We start from the raw sequence: 19,709 nt of genomic DNA, 5'->3' as shown, positions 1-19,709 counted from the left end.
AACATATTTCCATATTAGTCATGTTGTGAAAGATAAACTGGAAAAGGGAAAAACAAGAAGAAAAAAAAAAAACCCCAAAATGAAAATATTATGCTTTGATCTCATTCCATCTCCATAGCTTTCCCTCTAGATAAGATGGCATTTTCCATCCCAAGTCTATTGGAACTGTTTTTAAACACTGCACTGTTGGTAAGAGCTAAGTCTTTCATACTTGATCATCACATAATCTTGTGTTTCTGTGTACAATATTCTCCTGGTTCTGCTCACTTCACTAAGCATCAATTAATGCAAGTCTTTCCAGACTTTTCTAAAATCAAGCTATTCATCATTTCTTATAAAACAGTAATATTCCATTACACTAATATACCAAAATTTATTCAGCCATTGTCCCACTTGATGGTACTTAATTTCCAATTCCTTGCCACCATAAATAGTTGCTAAAAATGTTTTTGTACATCTGGGTCCTCTACCCTCTTTTATGATTTCCTTGGAATACACGCCCAGTAAAGACATTGCTGGATCATAGGGAATTCACAGTTTTATAGCCCTTTGGGCATAGTTCCAAATTGCTCTCCAAAATGGCTAGATCAGTTCATAACTCCACCAATAATACATTAGTGTCCCAGTTTTTCCATATCTCTTCCAACATTTATCATTTTCTTTTCCTGTCATCTTAGCCAATCTGAGAGGTGTGAAGAGGTACTTCAGAGTTGTTTTAATTTGCATTTCTCTAATCATTAGTGATTTGGAGCATTTTTTTATGACTATAGATGGTTTTAATTTCTTCATCTGAAAACTGTTCATATGCTTTGACTATTTATCAATTGGGGAATGATGTGCATTCTTATAGATTAGACTTAGTTCTCTATATATTTTAGAAGTGAGAACTTTATCAAAAACATTGGCTGTAAAAATTGTTTTCCAGCTTTCAGCTTCCCTTTTAACCCTGGTCACATTGGTTTTGTTTGTGTAAACTCTTTTAAATTTAGTGTAACCAAAATTATCCATTTTGTATTTTATGATGTTTCCAATTTCTTGTATGGTGATAAATTTCTCCTTTATTCAAAGATCTAAAAGGGAAACTAAGCCTTACTCACCTAATTTGCTTACAGTATCACCCTTTAAGTCTAAATCATGAAACCATTTTGACCTTATCTTGGTATAGGATGTGAGATGTTGACATATACCTAGTTTCTGTTATACTATTTTTCAGTTTTCCCAGCAATTTTTATCAAATAGTGAGTTCTTATTCCAGAAGCTGGAATCTTTTGAGCTTATCAAACAGTAGACTATAAAGTCATTGACTATTGTGTCCTGTGTACTTAACCCATTCCACTGAATCACCACTCTATTTCTTAGCTAGTACCAAATGGTTTTGATGACTGCCACTTTGTAATATAGTTTTTGTTTTTGCTGAGGCAATTGGGGTTAAGTGACTTGCCCAGAGTCACACAGCTAGGAAGTTAAGTATCTGAGGCCAGATTTGAACTCAGGTCCTCCTGACTTCAGGGTTGGTGCTTTATCCACTGTGACACCTAGCTGCCCCTAAAATATAGTTTTATATATGGCATGGGAGGCCACTTTCCTTTGTATTTTTTTTTCCATAAGTTCCCTTGACATTTTTGATCTTTTCAGATGAATTGTTGTTATTTTTTCTGAATCTATAAAATAAATTTTTTGCCATCTAGTATAATATATTGTTTAGAGAGTAATAAAAATATACACAGTTATCTTTCTAAATTCCTGTCACTAAAAAAAAAGACTACCATTCACATGGTTGCTATTTTATTCATTTGTTGCTATTTTGTTTATGAAACTCTAATCTACACTGGAAGAAGGCAAGGGTTCCTTTGTCCTGTCTTTTTTCCAGTCTAGAAACCAAAGAGATTATGTTCAAAGCCACAACTTTTTTATAATATCATAAACTATAAATCATCTATACCCTTTTAAAAAAAAAAAACCCTGCAATTCTCTTAGAATAGGTAGTCATACATTTTAATATCAAGCATTTCTTACCAGCAGCTAAAGAAACACAGCATTGCTCCTTCTCTCCGGTTACCTCATTTAGTCTATATGGAACATCAGGAAGTGAGGGGGAAAGAAGGGGAAGAGAGGGGAACTTTCCTATTCCACACATTTGAACTGAGCCCAGTGAAAGGTGTTTTACAAATGTTGAACCATTCTGCACAAAGCTGTAATTAAAAAAAAAAGACAGCCCAGCAATTATTTAATTTGCATTCCTCCATTCTAAAATTTTATCTTCGCAATACCTATAACATAGATGAAGTACCATTAAATTTCTGTTGAATAAGCATAACTATAATTTCTATAGCACTTTTAAATTTTGCAAAGTATTTTATTTTATCTCACTTTAAAATGAGAACAAAGTCTGTTGGGTAGATGCTGTTATTATCACCGCCATCTTATGTATGACAAAACTTAAGGCTGAGAGATGTTTAAGTGACTCATCTTAGGGGCACAGAGATAATGTTTGAGGGATGATCTAAAGTTTCCAGACTCCAAATCTAACACAATATACTGAATTATCTAGCTTAGAATTCTGAACTGATTAAGTGATAGAACTGGTAGAAAATAAATTTCTAATTAAAAAAAAAATTACATGGAAGCTTATGAAATAAGAAAATTTGGCTTGGAATTTTATTTTCTGAATTTCCCTACTATTTTATGTGTTTTTATAAAAACTGAAATACAATTTATCCTTTACTTCTAAGGCCAAAATCTTTACAAGTTTGATTTATCATTATATTGGGGAAAAAAATCTGAGGACTGCTGAAAGTAGGACCAAAATAATAGGTGAAGATAGTAAAAAAGCAAATATTTTTTATAAGTTCTATGACAATATAAAATGATAAGAAAAACTGCAACTAGATCAGCTTTTTCAATGAAGTTTTTTCTGAGTCTTATAGGACAATCATATTTGGGATTATTTAAATGTGCTTCTGTCTTTAGCCTCCCATTAATGAATGAATGAATTACTCAAAATCCTTTATAAGACTATGATTTCCAAGATAAATATTCATTCATTAACTTATTTTCATTTGTTACTTGTTTATTTAAAATTTGGTATTGAAATCCTTTGTGTCCCTTTATAAAAGAGAGAATAATAAAGTAACTTCACATGTATTTTCTTTATAAATGTTAACATTTATTCTAGTTTTGTTGACTATACCTCGACATCTGATTCCATGCAACATCCAGAAGAGTAGTATATGCACCAATTAATATAGCATCAAAGTAACATGGGATAAGATAACGTGGAATCTGTTTTAAGTAGAAGAACATGGCTTGCAACCATTTACCAACCTGTTAGAATAATAATTGAAAAGTTAATTTGTGTGTTTCTAGGCTAGTTAAGTTTTAGAAGAGGAAACATAACTTTAAAATCTAGCATGGGAACAATGAGATTTTCCATTATTCATTAATCAAGGAAAATAACAACAACAACAAAAATATCACTAGCCCCATATTAGAAAACCACGTAAATATAAATATGTAGATTTCAAAGAGCACTTTTATCTGAAGATAACATAGCTCATCCCAAAAAACAATTCCACTTACTTCTGCAATAGCTCCTGAGCGTGAAATTAGCCGATTACTAACATAATCAATCATCCAATCTCCAGATCTTAAGTTATTACAAAAAGGATGACCCAAATCATTCTTTGGTCTTATTTCTGCTAACACAGACATTAAACCTGAAAACAGAGAGAAACATTATATTTCATTTCAGCTTAAAAGCTATGATTCTATGTTCTTTAATCTTGTTATGGGCAGAGGCAATTTAGTGTTATGCAATGAGTTGCCATTAACCTCTAATAATCTTCAAGTTCAGTGAAAGGATATTTTATGCATCTAAAAGAAGGTGGCTACTGTAAAACCTCCAATGGCATTTAAAACTAAAATCTGGATCGTGAACATGTGATAGATACTGTGTATATGGACAATGAAAATGAAAGGTACACTGCAAATACTGAGAATCCCTAGAACTGGAGAAAAATCTCACATCAATGAGATGTGTGTTTGTCTGGGAAGCTTTAAGGGTCTGCTTTGTATGACTTGTATGTTCCTGTAAAATGGGCTGGCTAGTCTTACGGCTTCTGGCATGAAGTAAGAAATATTAATGTACGTACAGCTTTCTTCAAGATACTATACATTCCTATATAAATTAGGTTGCAGTCCATTATTATTAGAGATGACTAAACTATCTCCTTTCCCAAAAGAGAGTAACCAGTATGGTTAGGAGGATAAACATGAAGATAATGAACTTATCTTTCCAATGGCCAAAAGTAATATCTACCATAATCTATGTGCTTAACGATGACCCTATTGAATGAAATAGATTCCTGAAGTGACATGATTACTTTTAGGTCTAGGGATAAGAAACCTGGAAGGCTTCAACATCAATGAAACATACTTAGTATTCCTATGTGTCCAGAATCTCTGTTCAATGACATATCAAAGCAATGACAATGGAACAAGCTTACTTAAAATTATTGGACTTACTTTGCATAAAATGACATGGAATGGAACATAATGTCACTGATTCAGAAATTAACCTAGATAACTTTACTATTTCCTTTTCAAGATGTTTCTCTTGCTTCTAGAATGTTATCCATCCTTACTTCTATCTCTTAAAACCCAGGATTTCTTTCAAAGACTCAAGTTCTGTCTGCACACACAACCCTCATCACATGTGGGACAGCTTCTGACTTGGGAGAGGGAACTGTTTTCCTTTTGTCTTTGCATCCCTAACTCTTAACACTGTACTTAGCCCATAATAAATCACACTAATAACAGCCCCTTAGGGCTGGCAGAACTCTTTATACTTATCTCATTTTCTCATACAAAGTAAGTACTTCTTTAGTTTTCACTCACGTGTGACGTGTCATGACTCCATTTGGGGTTTTCTTGGCAAAGACATTAGGGTAGTTTGTTATTTCCTTCTCTAGCTTATTTTACAGATAGGGTTAAGTGACTTGCCCACAGTAACCCTGATATTATGAGTCTGGGACTGAATTTAAACTTGGGAACATGAATGAGTCTTCCTGATTCCAGACCTGGCACTCTATCCATTGTGCTATCTATAAACTATCTCTTGTTTCAAAGAAATCCAAGTCAAACCAATTACTAAAAGGCAAAACATATCAGGAGCTCTTGGATAGTAATATAAAAACTAATTCAATAACCATTTAAAGACCTACTAATTTGTAAAGTACTACCACCTGGGAAAAATACTAAGTTATATAACACTTGACTCCAACACTCCTAAAAATTTGCAGTCTGTCAAGACATATTTGCAATATGTCAACATATATACAAGTAACTATAACACAAAATAGAAGGCACAATATAACTAAAAAGAGGCTTAAGTGCCCTTGAACTTATTTACCTTGAAGTCCTCCATACTTAAGGGGTGACCAATTTGGGATATTATAGCATCCTCCACCATCTTCTTGTTCTTCTGATTCACAGCGGTAGAGTATTTGGTTTAGATCCGCCAAAGTTAATTTGGATGCTATTCTAAGAATAAGAAAATAAATAAGGGCAAATGATTATTTCACTTACTAAGTTCAAATATTATTCCAATGGCATAGGTTTTAGAGTACATTAACATCCAAATCATCTCTCGAAGTTTAAATACTATCTTAAAGCGATCATGGAAACCTCAGTAAGACTAATTGTACAAAAAGGCAAATTACAAAATAACTTGACTACCTGTCAATAAGATTACAAAAAAACACTGGAACTGTGTCCATTAAAGCCACATTTCAGTTACGTGTATGTTCAGAAAGTGAACAAATTCAAATATAAAGATTACATTGGATCTCGAACAACTTACCCACCCTTTATGATCCTCATTCATATACTCCGATAGATTTCACACAGAATACCAACCCAACATTATAGGAGCCTTATTTGAATTCTCTTGATACATTATGGACCAGTTTCACTAGCTGTCCTTTACTACGGTACCTGACTGATTTCATCTCTTCTGGCTCATACATTTTTCCAATTCTGTCCTTTAGAGTGTTTTTTCTACAATGCCTCTTTTGTAATGTGTTGCAGTCTTCTGATACTCATCATATGCTGCTCCACTGCTCTCTGGGTAATGCTAAATTTCAACTATTTGAAAACCACTATTTTGGGACTAGCAGTTATTCATTACTGCTTTTGGCTCTGGAAGAAGCTTAGAGTCATTAAAAGAATTATAAGATATCCCAAGGCAATCCAAACCACTTTCTTTTGTTCAGTTCAAAACTAGTTCATGTGTACATATGTGTACTGTTAGACGAGCACTATGTGTTTAAAATCCAAATGCTTATCATAGAACACAATACATTCATTGCTACATCTTCAGTGCTACAAAGCTCCAGAGTTTGATAAAATTAATTTAAGGTTATTTGCAAAAATGAACATCTGAAAACTCTTACCACCTGTATGGAATGTTTTTGACTTGCACTTTGCTCTGGACATCCTCCATGATAATGACAAACACCTATGGGTATATACTTGTATCCCTGTTTCATGTCTGACTTAATATGACTAACAAAAATATTGAACAAAGTGTTGTTACACATTAAATGAAATCTTGTAAGGTTTTCACACATGCATGGGAGTTATCTTATTGGAAAGTGAGCTTTTAAAGTAGAGTTTTATTCTATTGGGTAAAATTATTTTTTTTAACCAACCAAAAATAGCATAGGGGAATCTTATTTTCTTCTAGTCAAATTAATGACAGAAAAAATGTGGCCTTATATAGAATTTCACTTATGAAAGCACACCAATTCCCTTCAAATATTTTCATCAAGGATATCCTTGGTGAAGTAATCCATAGATTATTCTTATAAAAATTTTGTACATATAGGTGAAGAAGGAAAAAAAAAAAAAGATAAAGTAGTTATTGATGTTCTCTTGGTCATTTTTTTTTTTTTTTTTGGTAATAAAAGGTCCAAGTTCCTACTAAAATTCTAGTATCTTCCACTTTTTTAGATAATCTGAGAATTGATCCATTAATATCACCAAAACAATGTTGTCTCCAGCATGAATAAATGCACTGGTCTAGGTGCTTTTCTCATTTTTGTTTTTTTTTTTTTTAGTTCTATTGCCACTTCTTAGAGCAGCACTATGGAATTAAGTGTGGTGGGGTGTAAAGTTTTTAAGGTTTTCACATTTAAAGCATCAAAAGTGAAATTAAGATTTACGGACTGTCTAAAAATAATATGATTATAAGTACCATGTGCCTTCCTTTTCTACAACTCTGCCAAGATGTGCCAAATTTAACAGGCAAAAATATTATAAAAGTTCTTTGGGTTATATAACACATGACTTTTCAAACTGGGAAAGTTATTTTATTTTTTTCCAAATCCTTCCAGTTTTGCCTATAAAGTTTTTTTTAACTTATATGTTCTTTGTGTAGATAATCTAGCTATTGCTAATAGCATCACAGTGAAAATGAAAAAGGATTTTGGAGCTAAAAAAATTTAACTCTTGGCTCTGCCATTAGTAATCAATGCCACTTGGTGTTTGTATGACTCTGGACAAATTATATATAACCTCTCTAAATCTGTTTAAATGGGAGTATTAACACCTATTTGTTTCATAGAACTGTATTAAATGAGGAAATGCATTTCTGAAAAATAATTTATAAATTGTAAAGAACCAGAAAAATGTCAGCTATTTTTATTACTAATTACCTCAAGCTACTAATTAAAGAATTAATTAAGGCATGCCCCATATACTATATATTTGACACACAGATTGTTATTTGCACATTGCTTTTCTATCTTTGCCACTAACAAGATGTTTGGCTCCTCAGCCCAGATAAGTTAAGAATCAACTAGATTTGAGGCAATGGCACAGCCACATGTATCATTTCCATAGCATCTCTTCATTTATTGGTTTTCTAGGCTTTTTTTTAATTTTAAAGTTTCATATGTAATTCAATGATCTATTTTTTTTTCTTTTTTATTGATGAAAGTGCTTCGATATGAGTTTTCCCCTAAGGAATGTTCTGGTTATGTCCCTAAAACTTTGATAGGTTGCGATTTTGGGGCTGAATCAATGCCCACTTGGTTTCTCCTTAGATTTCCCAATTGCTTTTTAGTCTTACAATTCTCTTACATTGTTGTTGGAGTTGTTGGCTTGTATTGGTTCCTCCTACTTCTCTATGTTGGCTGTTCTCAGTATATAGAACTTTTTTATATCATAAAGCAATCAGTGTCATCCAATCCTAATATCCTTGAAAATGTACAAATATGTGGAAGGGGAAGGTCTTTATGACCAAAGAAGAACTAGAGATCATTATTGATCACAAAATAGAAAATTTCGATTATACCAAACTGAAAAGTTTTTGTACAAACAAAACTAATGCAGACAAGATTAGAAGGGAAGCAATAAACTGGGAAAATATTTTTACAGTCAAAGGTTCTGATAAAGGCCTCATTTCCAAAATATATAGAGAATTAACTCTAATTTATAAAAAATCAAGCCATTCTCCAATTGAAAATGGTCGGGATAGAAAGACAAATTTCAGATGAAGAAATTGAAACTATTTCTAGTCATATGAAAAGATGTCCAAGTCAACTTAATCAGAGAAATAAATTAAGACAACTCTAAGATACTACACACACCTGCGATTGGCAAGATGACAGGAAAAATAATGATGATTGTTAGGGGATGGGAAAACTGGGCATTGATCTTGTTGGTGGAGTTGTAAAAATCCAACCATTTTGAGAGAAATTTAACATTAAAAAGTTATCAAACTGTGCAACCCTTTGATCCAGCATTTAATGGGATTATATCCAGAGATTATAAAGAAGAGAAAGGGACCTGTATGTGCACGAATGTTTGGCCCTTTGTAGTGGTAAAAACTGAAACTGAGTGGATGTCCTTAGTTGAGAATGGCTGAATAAATTGTGGTATATGAATATTATGGAATATTATTGTTTTAAGAATGACCACAGGATGATTTAGAAAGGGGACTTACAATGAAATGAAATAGGGACAGGAGATCATTTATACTTCAACAATAATTTTTTGGTTTTGTGGACAGGGATCTCAGAAAGATAACCAAATCTTTTCCAATGGAAAGAAGAACTGAACTAAGCCCAGAAAAAGAACCTGGGAGATGACTAAAACCATTAATTAATTCCTATCCCATATTTATAAACATGTTTTGATTTCTTTCAATTGTTTTTCGAATTTTTTTTGTAAAAAATTTTTGTCATGTATATTATTTGGGTATCTAATTTATATTTTAATGTATTTAACATCTACTTATCCTGTCATCTGGGGGGGGGGGGTTTAAAAGAGGTTTAAATTTTAATCAAAGTTACCCATGCATATATCCTGTAAATAAAAGGCTATTAAATAAATAAATAAAAAAAAAATAAAAAAAAAAGAAAATGTACAAATAACAATCTCTTTTGAAATCTCTGCAAAAGTATTTCACCTCCTCTCAATCAATCAATTAACAAGTATTTATTAAGCACACATTCTATGCAGGACATTGGTAGGTACCAAGGACACAAAGACATCTATGTAATTCCCAGCCTTCTTATATCTGAACAGAGGAGACAATATGTACATATGTAAATAGATACAACTAAATAAAAAGTAATTTCTTGGGGTTGGAGTTAAGATAAGAAAAAAATCTTGTGTCAAAGAGGGCAACTAAGCTAAACCTTGAAGGAAATTAAAATTCTAAGAGGCACAGGTAACAAAGGATTCTATTCTAAGAAGGGGGGGACAAACTGTGCAAAGGTATAGAAAAATAGATTAATGGCTGTGTATGGAAAATAGCAAGGTTAGCCTGGCCATCCCATAGAGGTCCAGAAGTGCAGTAAAGACGTAAGGTAAGAAAGGAACATTAGAACCAAGTTATAAAGGGCCTTAAATGTAAAAACAAGTCTGTATTTGCCACTAGAGAAATAGGAAGCTACTGAGTAGGCGACTTATTAATGTGGTCAGACCTGCAGTAGTACTATTTTCACAGTTGTATGAAAGATTAGAGAGAAGAAAGATTTGAGGCAAAAGATCAATTAGGAGGCCATTATAATAGCTAGGTGAGAAATGATAAGGACCATTTGTTATGGTGACTCTTTAGTGCCAACATTCAAGATAAAGAATGATTTCTTTCTATCAAATTGATATGTTTGTATTGCAGTAATATATGGTAGCTGTGTGAATTTTGTAGATTTGAGGGTTTGCCCAGGATTTTTAAAAAAAATCGTAAAAACATTTGTATCATTATTTCTCGGAGAAAATGTGTTTCAGGTTCCAAAACAAAAGACTATATAATACTCAAATTCTTTCAAAATTATTTTAAAATGAAGTTGGGGACTTAAAGTACAACAAGCAGTATATAAATAATTAGTGACAACTTCTAATCAATTAGCAAATGTAGATAGATCACAGCCTACTTTTACATAATGTTCCACTTATAAATAACATTAGGGTCCCTGATGATTAAATAATGGAGTTGCTACATGAAAAAAGGGTCAGATTTGTTTTACTCTGCTCTAGAGGGCAGAATGGATAGGAAAGTTTTTAGTGAGAAAGAGTTCACTCTGATATAGATTCAAACACTAAGAACTATCAAAGTGGAATAAATTGTTTAGGAAGCGGGTTCTCACTAAAATGCTTCAAAGGAAAGTTGGAGGATTCATAGCAGAGAGAGTTAATAAGTTGTCTAATTCATCCAATATTTTTTTTTTATCTTTTTTTTTTTTTTTTTTTTTTTTAAATTTAATAGCCTTTTATTTACAGGATATATGCATGGGTAACTTTACAGCATTAACAATTGCCAAACCTCTTGTTCCAATTTTTTACCTCTTACCCCCCCACCCTCTCCCCTAGATGGCAGGATGACCAGTAGATGTTAAATATATTAAAATATAAATTAGATACACAATAAGTATACATGACCAAACCGTTATTTTGCTGTACAAAAAGAATCAGACTCTGAAATATTGTACAATTAGCTTGTGAAGGAAATCAAAAATGCAGGTGTGCATAAATATAGGGATTAGAATTCAATGTAATGGTTTTAGTCATCTCCCAGAGTTCTTTTCTGGGCATAGCTGGTTCAGTTCTTACTGTTCCATTGGAAATGATTTGGTTGATCTCGTTGCTGAGGATGGCCTGGTCCATCAGAACTGGTCATCATATAGTATTGTTGTTGAAGTATATAATGATCTCCTGGTCCTGCTCATTTCACTCAGTATTAGTTCGTGTAAGTCTCTCCAGGCCTTTCTGAAATCATCCTGTTGGTCATTTCTTACACATCCAATATTTTTTAATGTTCATACCACTGGTTATCCCAATTCATGCCCTACTATGCTTTGCCTTCTTTTATTTCTCATTTTAACATGAATATTATAGATTTTGCTACCTTATGTACAAAAGCTGTTATAGAATAGATTTTTAATTCTAAGATGTTTAATCTTATTTATCAATTATTTACTTTTTTTAGCCATTAAAAACTGACCAGATTTTCTTAAATAAGACATACTTACGAAACAAAGGGAATTTTTAGTATAGGATCTGCATTGTCAACAGGAAGGCTTCCAGTTTTAAAATGGGGATTAAACTGTGTCAAATGATTTCGAAGAATGCCAACAGCCACTTGTGCATGAGGATCAAGACTAACTCTGAAAGTGTTAATGAAAAAATAATCAAATGTAATAACTTGTTAAAAAGCAATAAGATTGATAAAAATGCATCAATTATATATATATGTATGTAATATGTTTAAATATTTTATGGCAATAAACATACCTGAATATAATAACACTTCCTGGAGTCAAGTTTTCAAATTCTATTTCTTGAACATATTCATTAGGACCTTTTTTGGCAACTCCAGTTTGCTTCACAATTTTACTTTCATTAAGCTTAAAAACAAATTAGTAAAATTATCAAGTAAGTCCATCCTAATATCATTAATATGGTACATGTAATAGCAGAAAGAAAAGCCATATATACCTGGATATGTTCTTTGAGCTCTACAGTGATATTTGGCATCCCATTGATTGAATTCTCATCTTTTCTATATGGACTTGTATTTCTTTCAATAGTTCTAGCCTCAAGAACAACTTCTTCAATTTTTCCTGAGGGGGAAAAAAAAAGCGTTATTTTTCAGCTATAACAAAACCCAGAAATAGCAATTTCTAATGCCTTTAAATTTTCTGAATTATAAACATACAGTATTTTAGTTCCATTACAAGTCAAATAGGAGTACTAAGAATTTGGAGATGAAAATGCAATAAAAACAGAACTGTAGGAACAGAAGGGTACTTAAGAATTATCCAGTCACATACCTGATACAATAAATGAATCTTCCTCTAAACCTCTCAAGATTCCCATCTAGTCTTTGGCTGAATATTTCCAGTAATAGGAAACTCCCTATCTCACAAAGTAATCTAGTCTGTTTTCTGACAGATGCAATGGTTAAAATTTCCGAATTGTAAAGCCATCTTTTTAGGGGATACAAACTAATTCTGTAGAAGAATAACCTCTTGAGATGAAGATTTATCATGTATACTTGGAAGATATTAATTTCTCCAGGATATTACATATAAATTCCTTTAATTACTAATTTCTTTTGTTTTGTCAAGACATGATTTTGAATCCATTTATCCCCTTAATATACACTGCTCTTGGAACACTATAGCCTGATTATCTTAAAATACTTTAAAACAGTCTTATTGGTACAAGGTACAGAGAGATTATTGCTTCACTTCATTTATAAACTGTACTTTTATTAATATCATTCAGAAGTCACCAGTACAACTGTCAAACAGAATAGAACTGAGAAGAGATCCCTGGGGGATTATCTCTAGAGATATTCTTCCAGGTTGACATCAATGTGTTACTCAACTTTCTTCAACTAACTATGAATGTGTTTTTTTATACTATCATCCATACCACAATTTTTCTATCTTTGTCCAAAAGGATATCACAATGGATATGATCAAATTTCTTCTTGTTATCCAGATACACTGTGTCTATAGAATTTCCCTAACTCATTAATCTAGTAATTGTCAAACAAGACCTGACTTTAGTGAACCCAACCTGGTTCCTAGTGATCTGATTCTATAAGTTCTCATACACTGTCTCCTTAATAATCCATCCCAGAATTCTACTGAAAATTGTTATAACTTCTGGAGTTACTTATTTAAACAATATACTATCACATGACAGTCAATTATACTTTTAAAAGACACATTTGTAGAGGTATTTAAAAGTAAAAATTGCCCCACAGCATTTAAAGAATTAAAAATCTTACAATTACAATCAAAGACTGTGAACTGTTAAAAAATAAATACATATATTACTGTCAAAGCAGACAGCAAATGTTTTAGTTCAGATGATGCAGAGATCATTAATGGATTGGATAGACAGACCAGATATATGACATTCAAAGACACAGATGTGAGCAAAGATAGAATGGCATGACATTAAAAATTGTTTTTAATTTGATTTTTTTCAATCAATAAATGAACAATGAATCAAAAAAATTTTTTTCTCTCCCAATTCTCTCAGTTCCCACATCAGGCATGGCATTTTGAGGAGTTTGTATGTTGGTTCTGTTGAAGCACAGGGACTATAGGAGAGTAGGCTGTAAATACAGGTTGGGGTGAATTCCATAGGGCTTTGAATGCCAGGCTTAGGGGTTTAAGAATGTATCCTAACATACAATATGGACCACAATCATGTAATTAGGTAGAGAGGGTTTATGTTCAAGTACCGAAAACTCTGCGGTCCCTCACAGTTCTCAGATTCTGTCATATATAGCGCTTTATTAGTTGGGTGACCTTGGGAATATCACAAACTCTCTTAGCTTCATCTGTGAGATGGGATAAATTATATTTGTAGTACGTATCTCACAGTACTGTAGTTATTATAACTGTAAGAATCAATAGATACTACTTTATTTTACATTATTCCTCAGTGGTTTCATTTGTCACCTTTGTTTCCTCTCCTAGAATAGAAGTTACTTGAGAGAGGGTCCTTTGTTTTTTATTAGAACGCTTTCTCAAAGTTCCTAAATTCCCAATTAACACTGTTCTAGATATAAGTTAAGTATTTACAAAATAATTACTAATTTAAAAACATAGTTAAAGTCTGGAAAGTTTGATATTTGCATTCTAACTTGACATACAAGATTTGAAAAGTCACATTGTTTCCCTGTGGTTGTATATCCTAACCTGTGGAAAATAGTTTTAAGGGAGTTCAGATAATGAGTAGGAAAGAGATTACAGACTAAAACTTTTAGAAGGAAGCGAGTCCTTCTAAAGATGGGAAGGATGGGAAATCTTCAAGCATGAAATACTGAATACACTGAAGAGAAGAGAACAGATTTTGTAAATTATAAATCAGAGTCCTTAATTCATGTGAAAATGTTCTAACAGATCACTTGAGATACAGGAAACATCTAGAAAACAAAGCAATAATTAGAAAGGCACAGCAAGGTTTCATCAAGGGCAGGCCATTCCAAACTGTTATTTCCTTTGTGATAGAATAACTAAAGTAGTAGATAGCACGTGCCATATAATATTCCATTTGATCCTTAGTCTAACTTTATGAAGCAAGTGCTCCTATGATTTTCATTTTACAAAGGAGGAAACAGAAGCTGAGAGAAGTTTTTGCTTAGAGTCACCCAACATATCAAGTATGTCTTGAGATAGAATCCAAATTCAGGACTTGATTGTGCCATGCCAAGTCTCACCTGTAACTTAAAAAAAAATCCTAAATGTAAAACAGGAAAGAAATGTTTGGACAGCAGATGTTCTGAAAAAGACTGGGGGTAGTCTTGGATCTAACTTCAAGTTCAATGAGTCAGCAATGTGCTATCACAGTAAAAACTCCCTGATATCTCTGGCTGAATTAAGAGGCTCAGAGTTTCAGGAACAAGGTTATATTTTCAATGTCCTCTGCCCTAGTCAGCCTTCATCTGGATCTTGTATTCAGTTATGGGACCATAGTTTATAAAGATCCCCAACACAGAGTAGGGGAGACAAGACAATAAATAACCTTGAATTGATGTGAAATGGAACTGAAGAGGTTTAATATAAAGAAGAAAAAACTCAAGGGAGAAATGAGAGCTGTGCTTCTGAAGAACTATCACCCAGAAGACAACATAGACTTGCTTACTTGACTCCAAAGAGCAGAACCAGGAAGTTCCAAAGAAGTAAATTTAGGCTAATGGCTAAAAAAGTCTAACATTTAGAACTGTCCCAAAAGTGGAATGGATTGCCACAGGAAGGAGTGGATTTTCCCTTATTATTTTCACAGAGAGATTGGATGACTCCTTGTTGTTGCATAAGTTATAGTGGAGACAGTATGTGTTGGATGATACATTAAATCCCTTTCAATTCTTAAAATTCTGTGCTATGAAAATCCAAAGATAATAAAACAAATAAAAGTTTGGTGGCATACCTGGATAAAGTAAAAACCCAAGTTTTTATAAGATAACTTTTGAGTTATAGATAATTTTATTTTTTATAATTTTTATTATAGAGGTATATTTTATAGATAATTTAGTTATAGATAATTTTATTAGATAAGTGAAGTTATCTAATGGAAAATATTAGCCATATGTGGCAGTTATTTAAACAATTTGAATTATGTTACCTGGGATGCACATTTGGGGAACTTCTTTGCTATAAAATGATGTCTTAGGATTCCTGAATGCAGTTCGAGACACAGCCACTACAGACTGATGGATACTAGGAGAGTGTCTTGTTACTGCCACTATGTCTTCATCAACTTGATCAACATACACCTGAGGAAAGTAAATTTAAAAATTACCTATTTTCCCAAGAAGCTTAGTTTAATGTAAATATTTTAAATTATAGCAATAATTTAATCTTATACCTGAATAAAACCTTTAGCTCCAAGCTCTTGGTGTAATTTATTAATGGCTCGTCTTGCAGCAATAATTCCACTTTGTAGGTTAACTTCACTTGCATTTGATGGAGATGCACCAGGATTCCACTTAGTATAAAACCGTTCTTCAGACACTACAGAAATCTGCAGAAAGGCAAAATACAGTTACAGATAGATATGTAGATATAATTTACATTAAGAAAAATGATGAATCTTTAATAATAAGAATAAAACTATCCCACAATAAGTTGAAAGCAAATACAAAACATGAATATTAGTGAACATATCATTAAAAAATTAAAAGAGAAACAGGTCACACAGTTTTTACTGATATAGGTAGGAAATACATTCTTCACCTAACAAAGCTAATTTCAAAGGGCAGATAATTTTGGTTATATGAAGTTGAAATCTTTTTGCACAAACAAAATTAATATCTCTAGAATAAGAAGTGGTGAATGGTTCTGTACACACCAAAATATTTATAGTAGCATTTTTTGTGATAGCAAAGACTGGAAAGAATTTAGATGCTCATCAATTGGGGAATGACCAAACAAACTGTAATACATAAATATAATGAATGAGGTGTTAGTATGCTGTAAGAAATGACAAAGAGGATATAAAGAAGTATTGAAAGACTGACATGAATTGATAGATAAAATGAAATAAAGTCAAGAAAACAATATATATCATGACTATAACAATCAACAATGTAATAGGAAAGAATGATAACCACAAAACAACAGAACATTAATGTTTTGAAATTACAAAGAACAAACATGCCTCTTAAATAATATACCTCTCCCTACTTTTTAGAGATGGAGAGAATGACAAATTTTGGCATGCTGAAAATATTGTTATACATTTTAAATGCACCAATCAAATTTACTGATTTTTTTCCTTTAAAAAATCTGTTAGATGGGATAGCTCTTTGGGAGGAAGAAGGAAGTATATATGAGGAAATTTAAGTATGTAAAAACAAAAGATAATAAAACTTATTTTAACAAAAAGGATCAAAGTAAAAAAAAAAGCCAATTTATTACAATAATATATTTATAAATTGTATTTTAAAATGGAACACATACATACCTGATGAGGTACTAATTCATCATAGCCTCTAGTACTTCCACTAGCACAACAAGCCATGGAAACAATTGTGGAGCTTGGGAGAGCATCATATTCTGACCGATGCTAGAGGGGAAAAAGATATTTTCTTTCAGAGCTATACATAGCGTCATCATAGAAAACATTGAAAAAAAAAATAACTGCACAATATTAGGCTTTCATACAGATTCTTTTGCCAATAAATTAGCAGCATTCATTACCATATCCTATGCCAATGTCACAAATCCTCAATATTTTGAGGATCTGATCATTTATGAATTTTGAAATTTAGAAAATTTAATTAATAAACTACAAGTGACACTTAGCAAAACAACAAAAGAAACAGATTAGATGCTTACCACAATAGGGCACTCATTATCATGTGTAATATCCATGAACAGAGCATGTGCAATAGCAGGCATTAAAGGTCTCAAACATGGCTGAACAAAGGATCCAACAGGTTCTCCTCCATATCGGTAAACTAGTCTGCCCTCTTCATGACTATTATAAGCACTCATTGCCTCTGCAGTGAAAAAATATGCATTGGCAACTTGTTCAAGCAACATTCAAGAAAATATTAATAATTCTTACTAATAGTATGAATACCATGCAATCCAAAGAGTAAAACTACTTAAGAGTAACCAAGAGGTTAATTTTTTAAAACCAATCTAGAGTATTTAAATAGTAGGAGATATATTTATGCAATTTTACTGAAAATAAATGTTACATATAAAGTGAATATTCAGCATTCACAAAGAATCTGACTGAAAGGTGGTTACTAAAAGAAACTCAAGGATACCACCAGGTTTCAAGGCAAGAGATTAAAAAAAAAAAAGACATCTTCTGTTTTAAATCATGTACATCCACAATTAATGAATCTCACTGATTGCTCCAACTAATCTTTCAATTTAAAATAAGGTACCTTATTCAAGAGCAGAAATACTTTACCAATGACATAATCCTACAGTAAACTGTAAGATGAATTCCAATTATCCCTAGTTATTATTTTGAATGAATGACTACAAGAAGTTTTGATTTTAATTAACTGCATTACAACCTGCTAAGCAATGTGCATGACTAACAAATGCCTTTTCATCAACTAAACTGATACCATGCATGCTTTTTAGACAAAAAAAAAAAAAAAAAAAAAAAAAAAAAAATTATACTACAGCAAGCCTACCTCTTATTAAGGAGCTAATGCCCAGTCTAGTCACAAAGATATTGTCCAGCTCCTCACTTCCTGTGAACAGCTCAGCCACTACATACAAATTGGGCTGTAATTTCCTAGCAGCATCAAGCATATACTACAAAAAGCGTGACCACAAAAGCCAGAGAAGCAGATGAGTTGGGCAAAAAAATAAAAAGAACACAAGACTAGGCATAGATTAGACATAGGGAATTGCCATGCAGCAAAACAAAACAGAAAGCCAAAAAGAAACCCCAAATTTATTTAAATATATGTATGCATAAAAATGACAAAGAAACCCAACACACAGCCAATATGAAAATTAATCAATATACACAGCCAAAAAATTATAACATTAGAATTTACAAGAGACATAAGGATACAAGGAAAAAAAAAGAAAAAAGAAAGAGAATGTTAGTGTCACATTAAAAAAATATGAATCATAACATTGCCATCTTGCATGGCTTCCCATTGATTTTTATACCTCTAATCAGACTGGTAATTCCCAGGCGATTGACAAACACATTGTCGAGGTACTCACTGCCCGTGAAGAGTTCAGCTATCACATAAAGATTAGGTCTGACTGACCTGGCAGCAGCCAGCATCTCCTACAGATTGTAATACACTTTTAAAGTTTCTTAACAAACACAACCTGCACTTGTGCAGGGGCACACTTGAAGCTAGTGCAAGCCAGGAAGCTAATGCTAATCTAGTAATCAGTTATCAGACTTGTGCAGAAAAGCATTTACCAGAAAATAAGTATAAAGGTTAATCAATACACTGAATTATATTAACAAGTAATAAGGAGAACTCACATCCTAATTATGTGTCATGAGATTTATAATAAATAGACTTTTGAAATAATTTCAGATTTTAAGCAAAAAAATTTGTTTTAATTATCTGGGAAAAAAAAAAATATATATATATATATGTATGCATGTTTTTAGCACCATCATCAAGGGACAGCTTTCTATGCTTCTCTTCTTTGACAATATATCACAAAAATTCTTAATTTTTTTTTTTTTGCATTAGTCTTGTGATTTTATTAGTGCAGGAAGCTCTGGGTGAGGAATTCTCTTTTTCAATGCAGTTTGGCCCCTTTTCTCTAAGTTAGTCTTAATAATAACTTAGAGAGGCTAAGTGGCATGCCTTAGGTCAAACAGCCAGTTTGCTCAATTAGTGGGCTTGTTCCCAAGGCCTCCTGATTCCAAGGACCTTTCTCTATTCACCATGCTACACTCTTTTTATTTAAAAAAAAAAAATAAAATAAAACAGAGAGTAGTAGAAGTTAAGATTATGAACAAGCACAAATTTGCTATTAAATAAGACTAAACAAGTTAAAATAATGATTACTGGTGGGTTAAAATATATATCAGCCTGGAGAAAAATGACAGGCTCATAAGAATAAGTGAATAAGAAATTTGCAAAACTACAATAGTGATTTAAGGTTTGTATAGTACTTTACAAGTATTATTTCATTTTTATCTTTACATCTACCTTGGGAAGTGGGTCA

The 19,709-nt window shown here is 32.3% G+C and overlaps 1 protein-coding gene across 3 annotated transcripts in view; it reads right to left on the bottom strand.

The window, feature by feature from the left end:
• Positions 1 to 19,709, bottom strand: part of AGL (amylo-alpha-1, 6-glucosidase, 4-alpha-glucanotransferase) — a 75,700-nt gene that overhangs the window by 25,883 nt on the left and 30,108 nt on the right. For all 3 annotated transcript variants that reach the window (XM_031967135.1, XM_031967133.1, XM_031967134.1), the window contains exons 13-24: positions 18,191 to 18,314; positions 17,370 to 17,533; positions 16,996 to 17,097; positions 15,898 to 16,053; positions 15,655 to 15,805; positions 12,004 to 12,128; positions 11,800 to 11,912; positions 11,538 to 11,672; positions 5,411 to 5,541; positions 3,580 to 3,716; positions 3,191 to 3,324; positions 2,017 to 2,192 (exon numbers count right to left, since the gene is read on the bottom strand). In XM_031967135.1, coding sequence (XP_031822995.1) covers positions 2,017 to 2,192; positions 3,191 to 3,324; positions 3,580 to 3,716; positions 5,411 to 5,541; positions 11,538 to 11,672; positions 11,800 to 11,912; positions 12,004 to 12,128; positions 15,655 to 15,805; positions 15,898 to 16,053; positions 16,996 to 17,097; positions 17,370 to 17,533; positions 18,191 to 18,314 — 1,648 coding nt within the window. The remainder of the gene's footprint in view (positions 1 to 2,016; positions 2,193 to 3,190; positions 3,325 to 3,579; positions 3,717 to 5,410; positions 5,542 to 11,537; positions 11,673 to 11,799; positions 11,913 to 12,003; positions 12,129 to 15,654; positions 15,806 to 15,897; positions 16,054 to 16,995; positions 17,098 to 17,369; positions 17,534 to 18,190; positions 18,315 to 19,709) is intronic.

This window comes from Sarcophilus harrisii, chromosome 4, assembly GCF_902635505.1.
Source record: "Sarcophilus harrisii chromosome 4, mSarHar1.11, whole genome shotgun sequence".
NCBI classification, from domain to species: Eukaryota; Metazoa; Chordata; class Mammalia; order Dasyuromorphia; family Dasyuridae; genus Sarcophilus; species Sarcophilus harrisii.
This window is presented reverse-complemented; position numbering and strand designations above follow the sequence as displayed.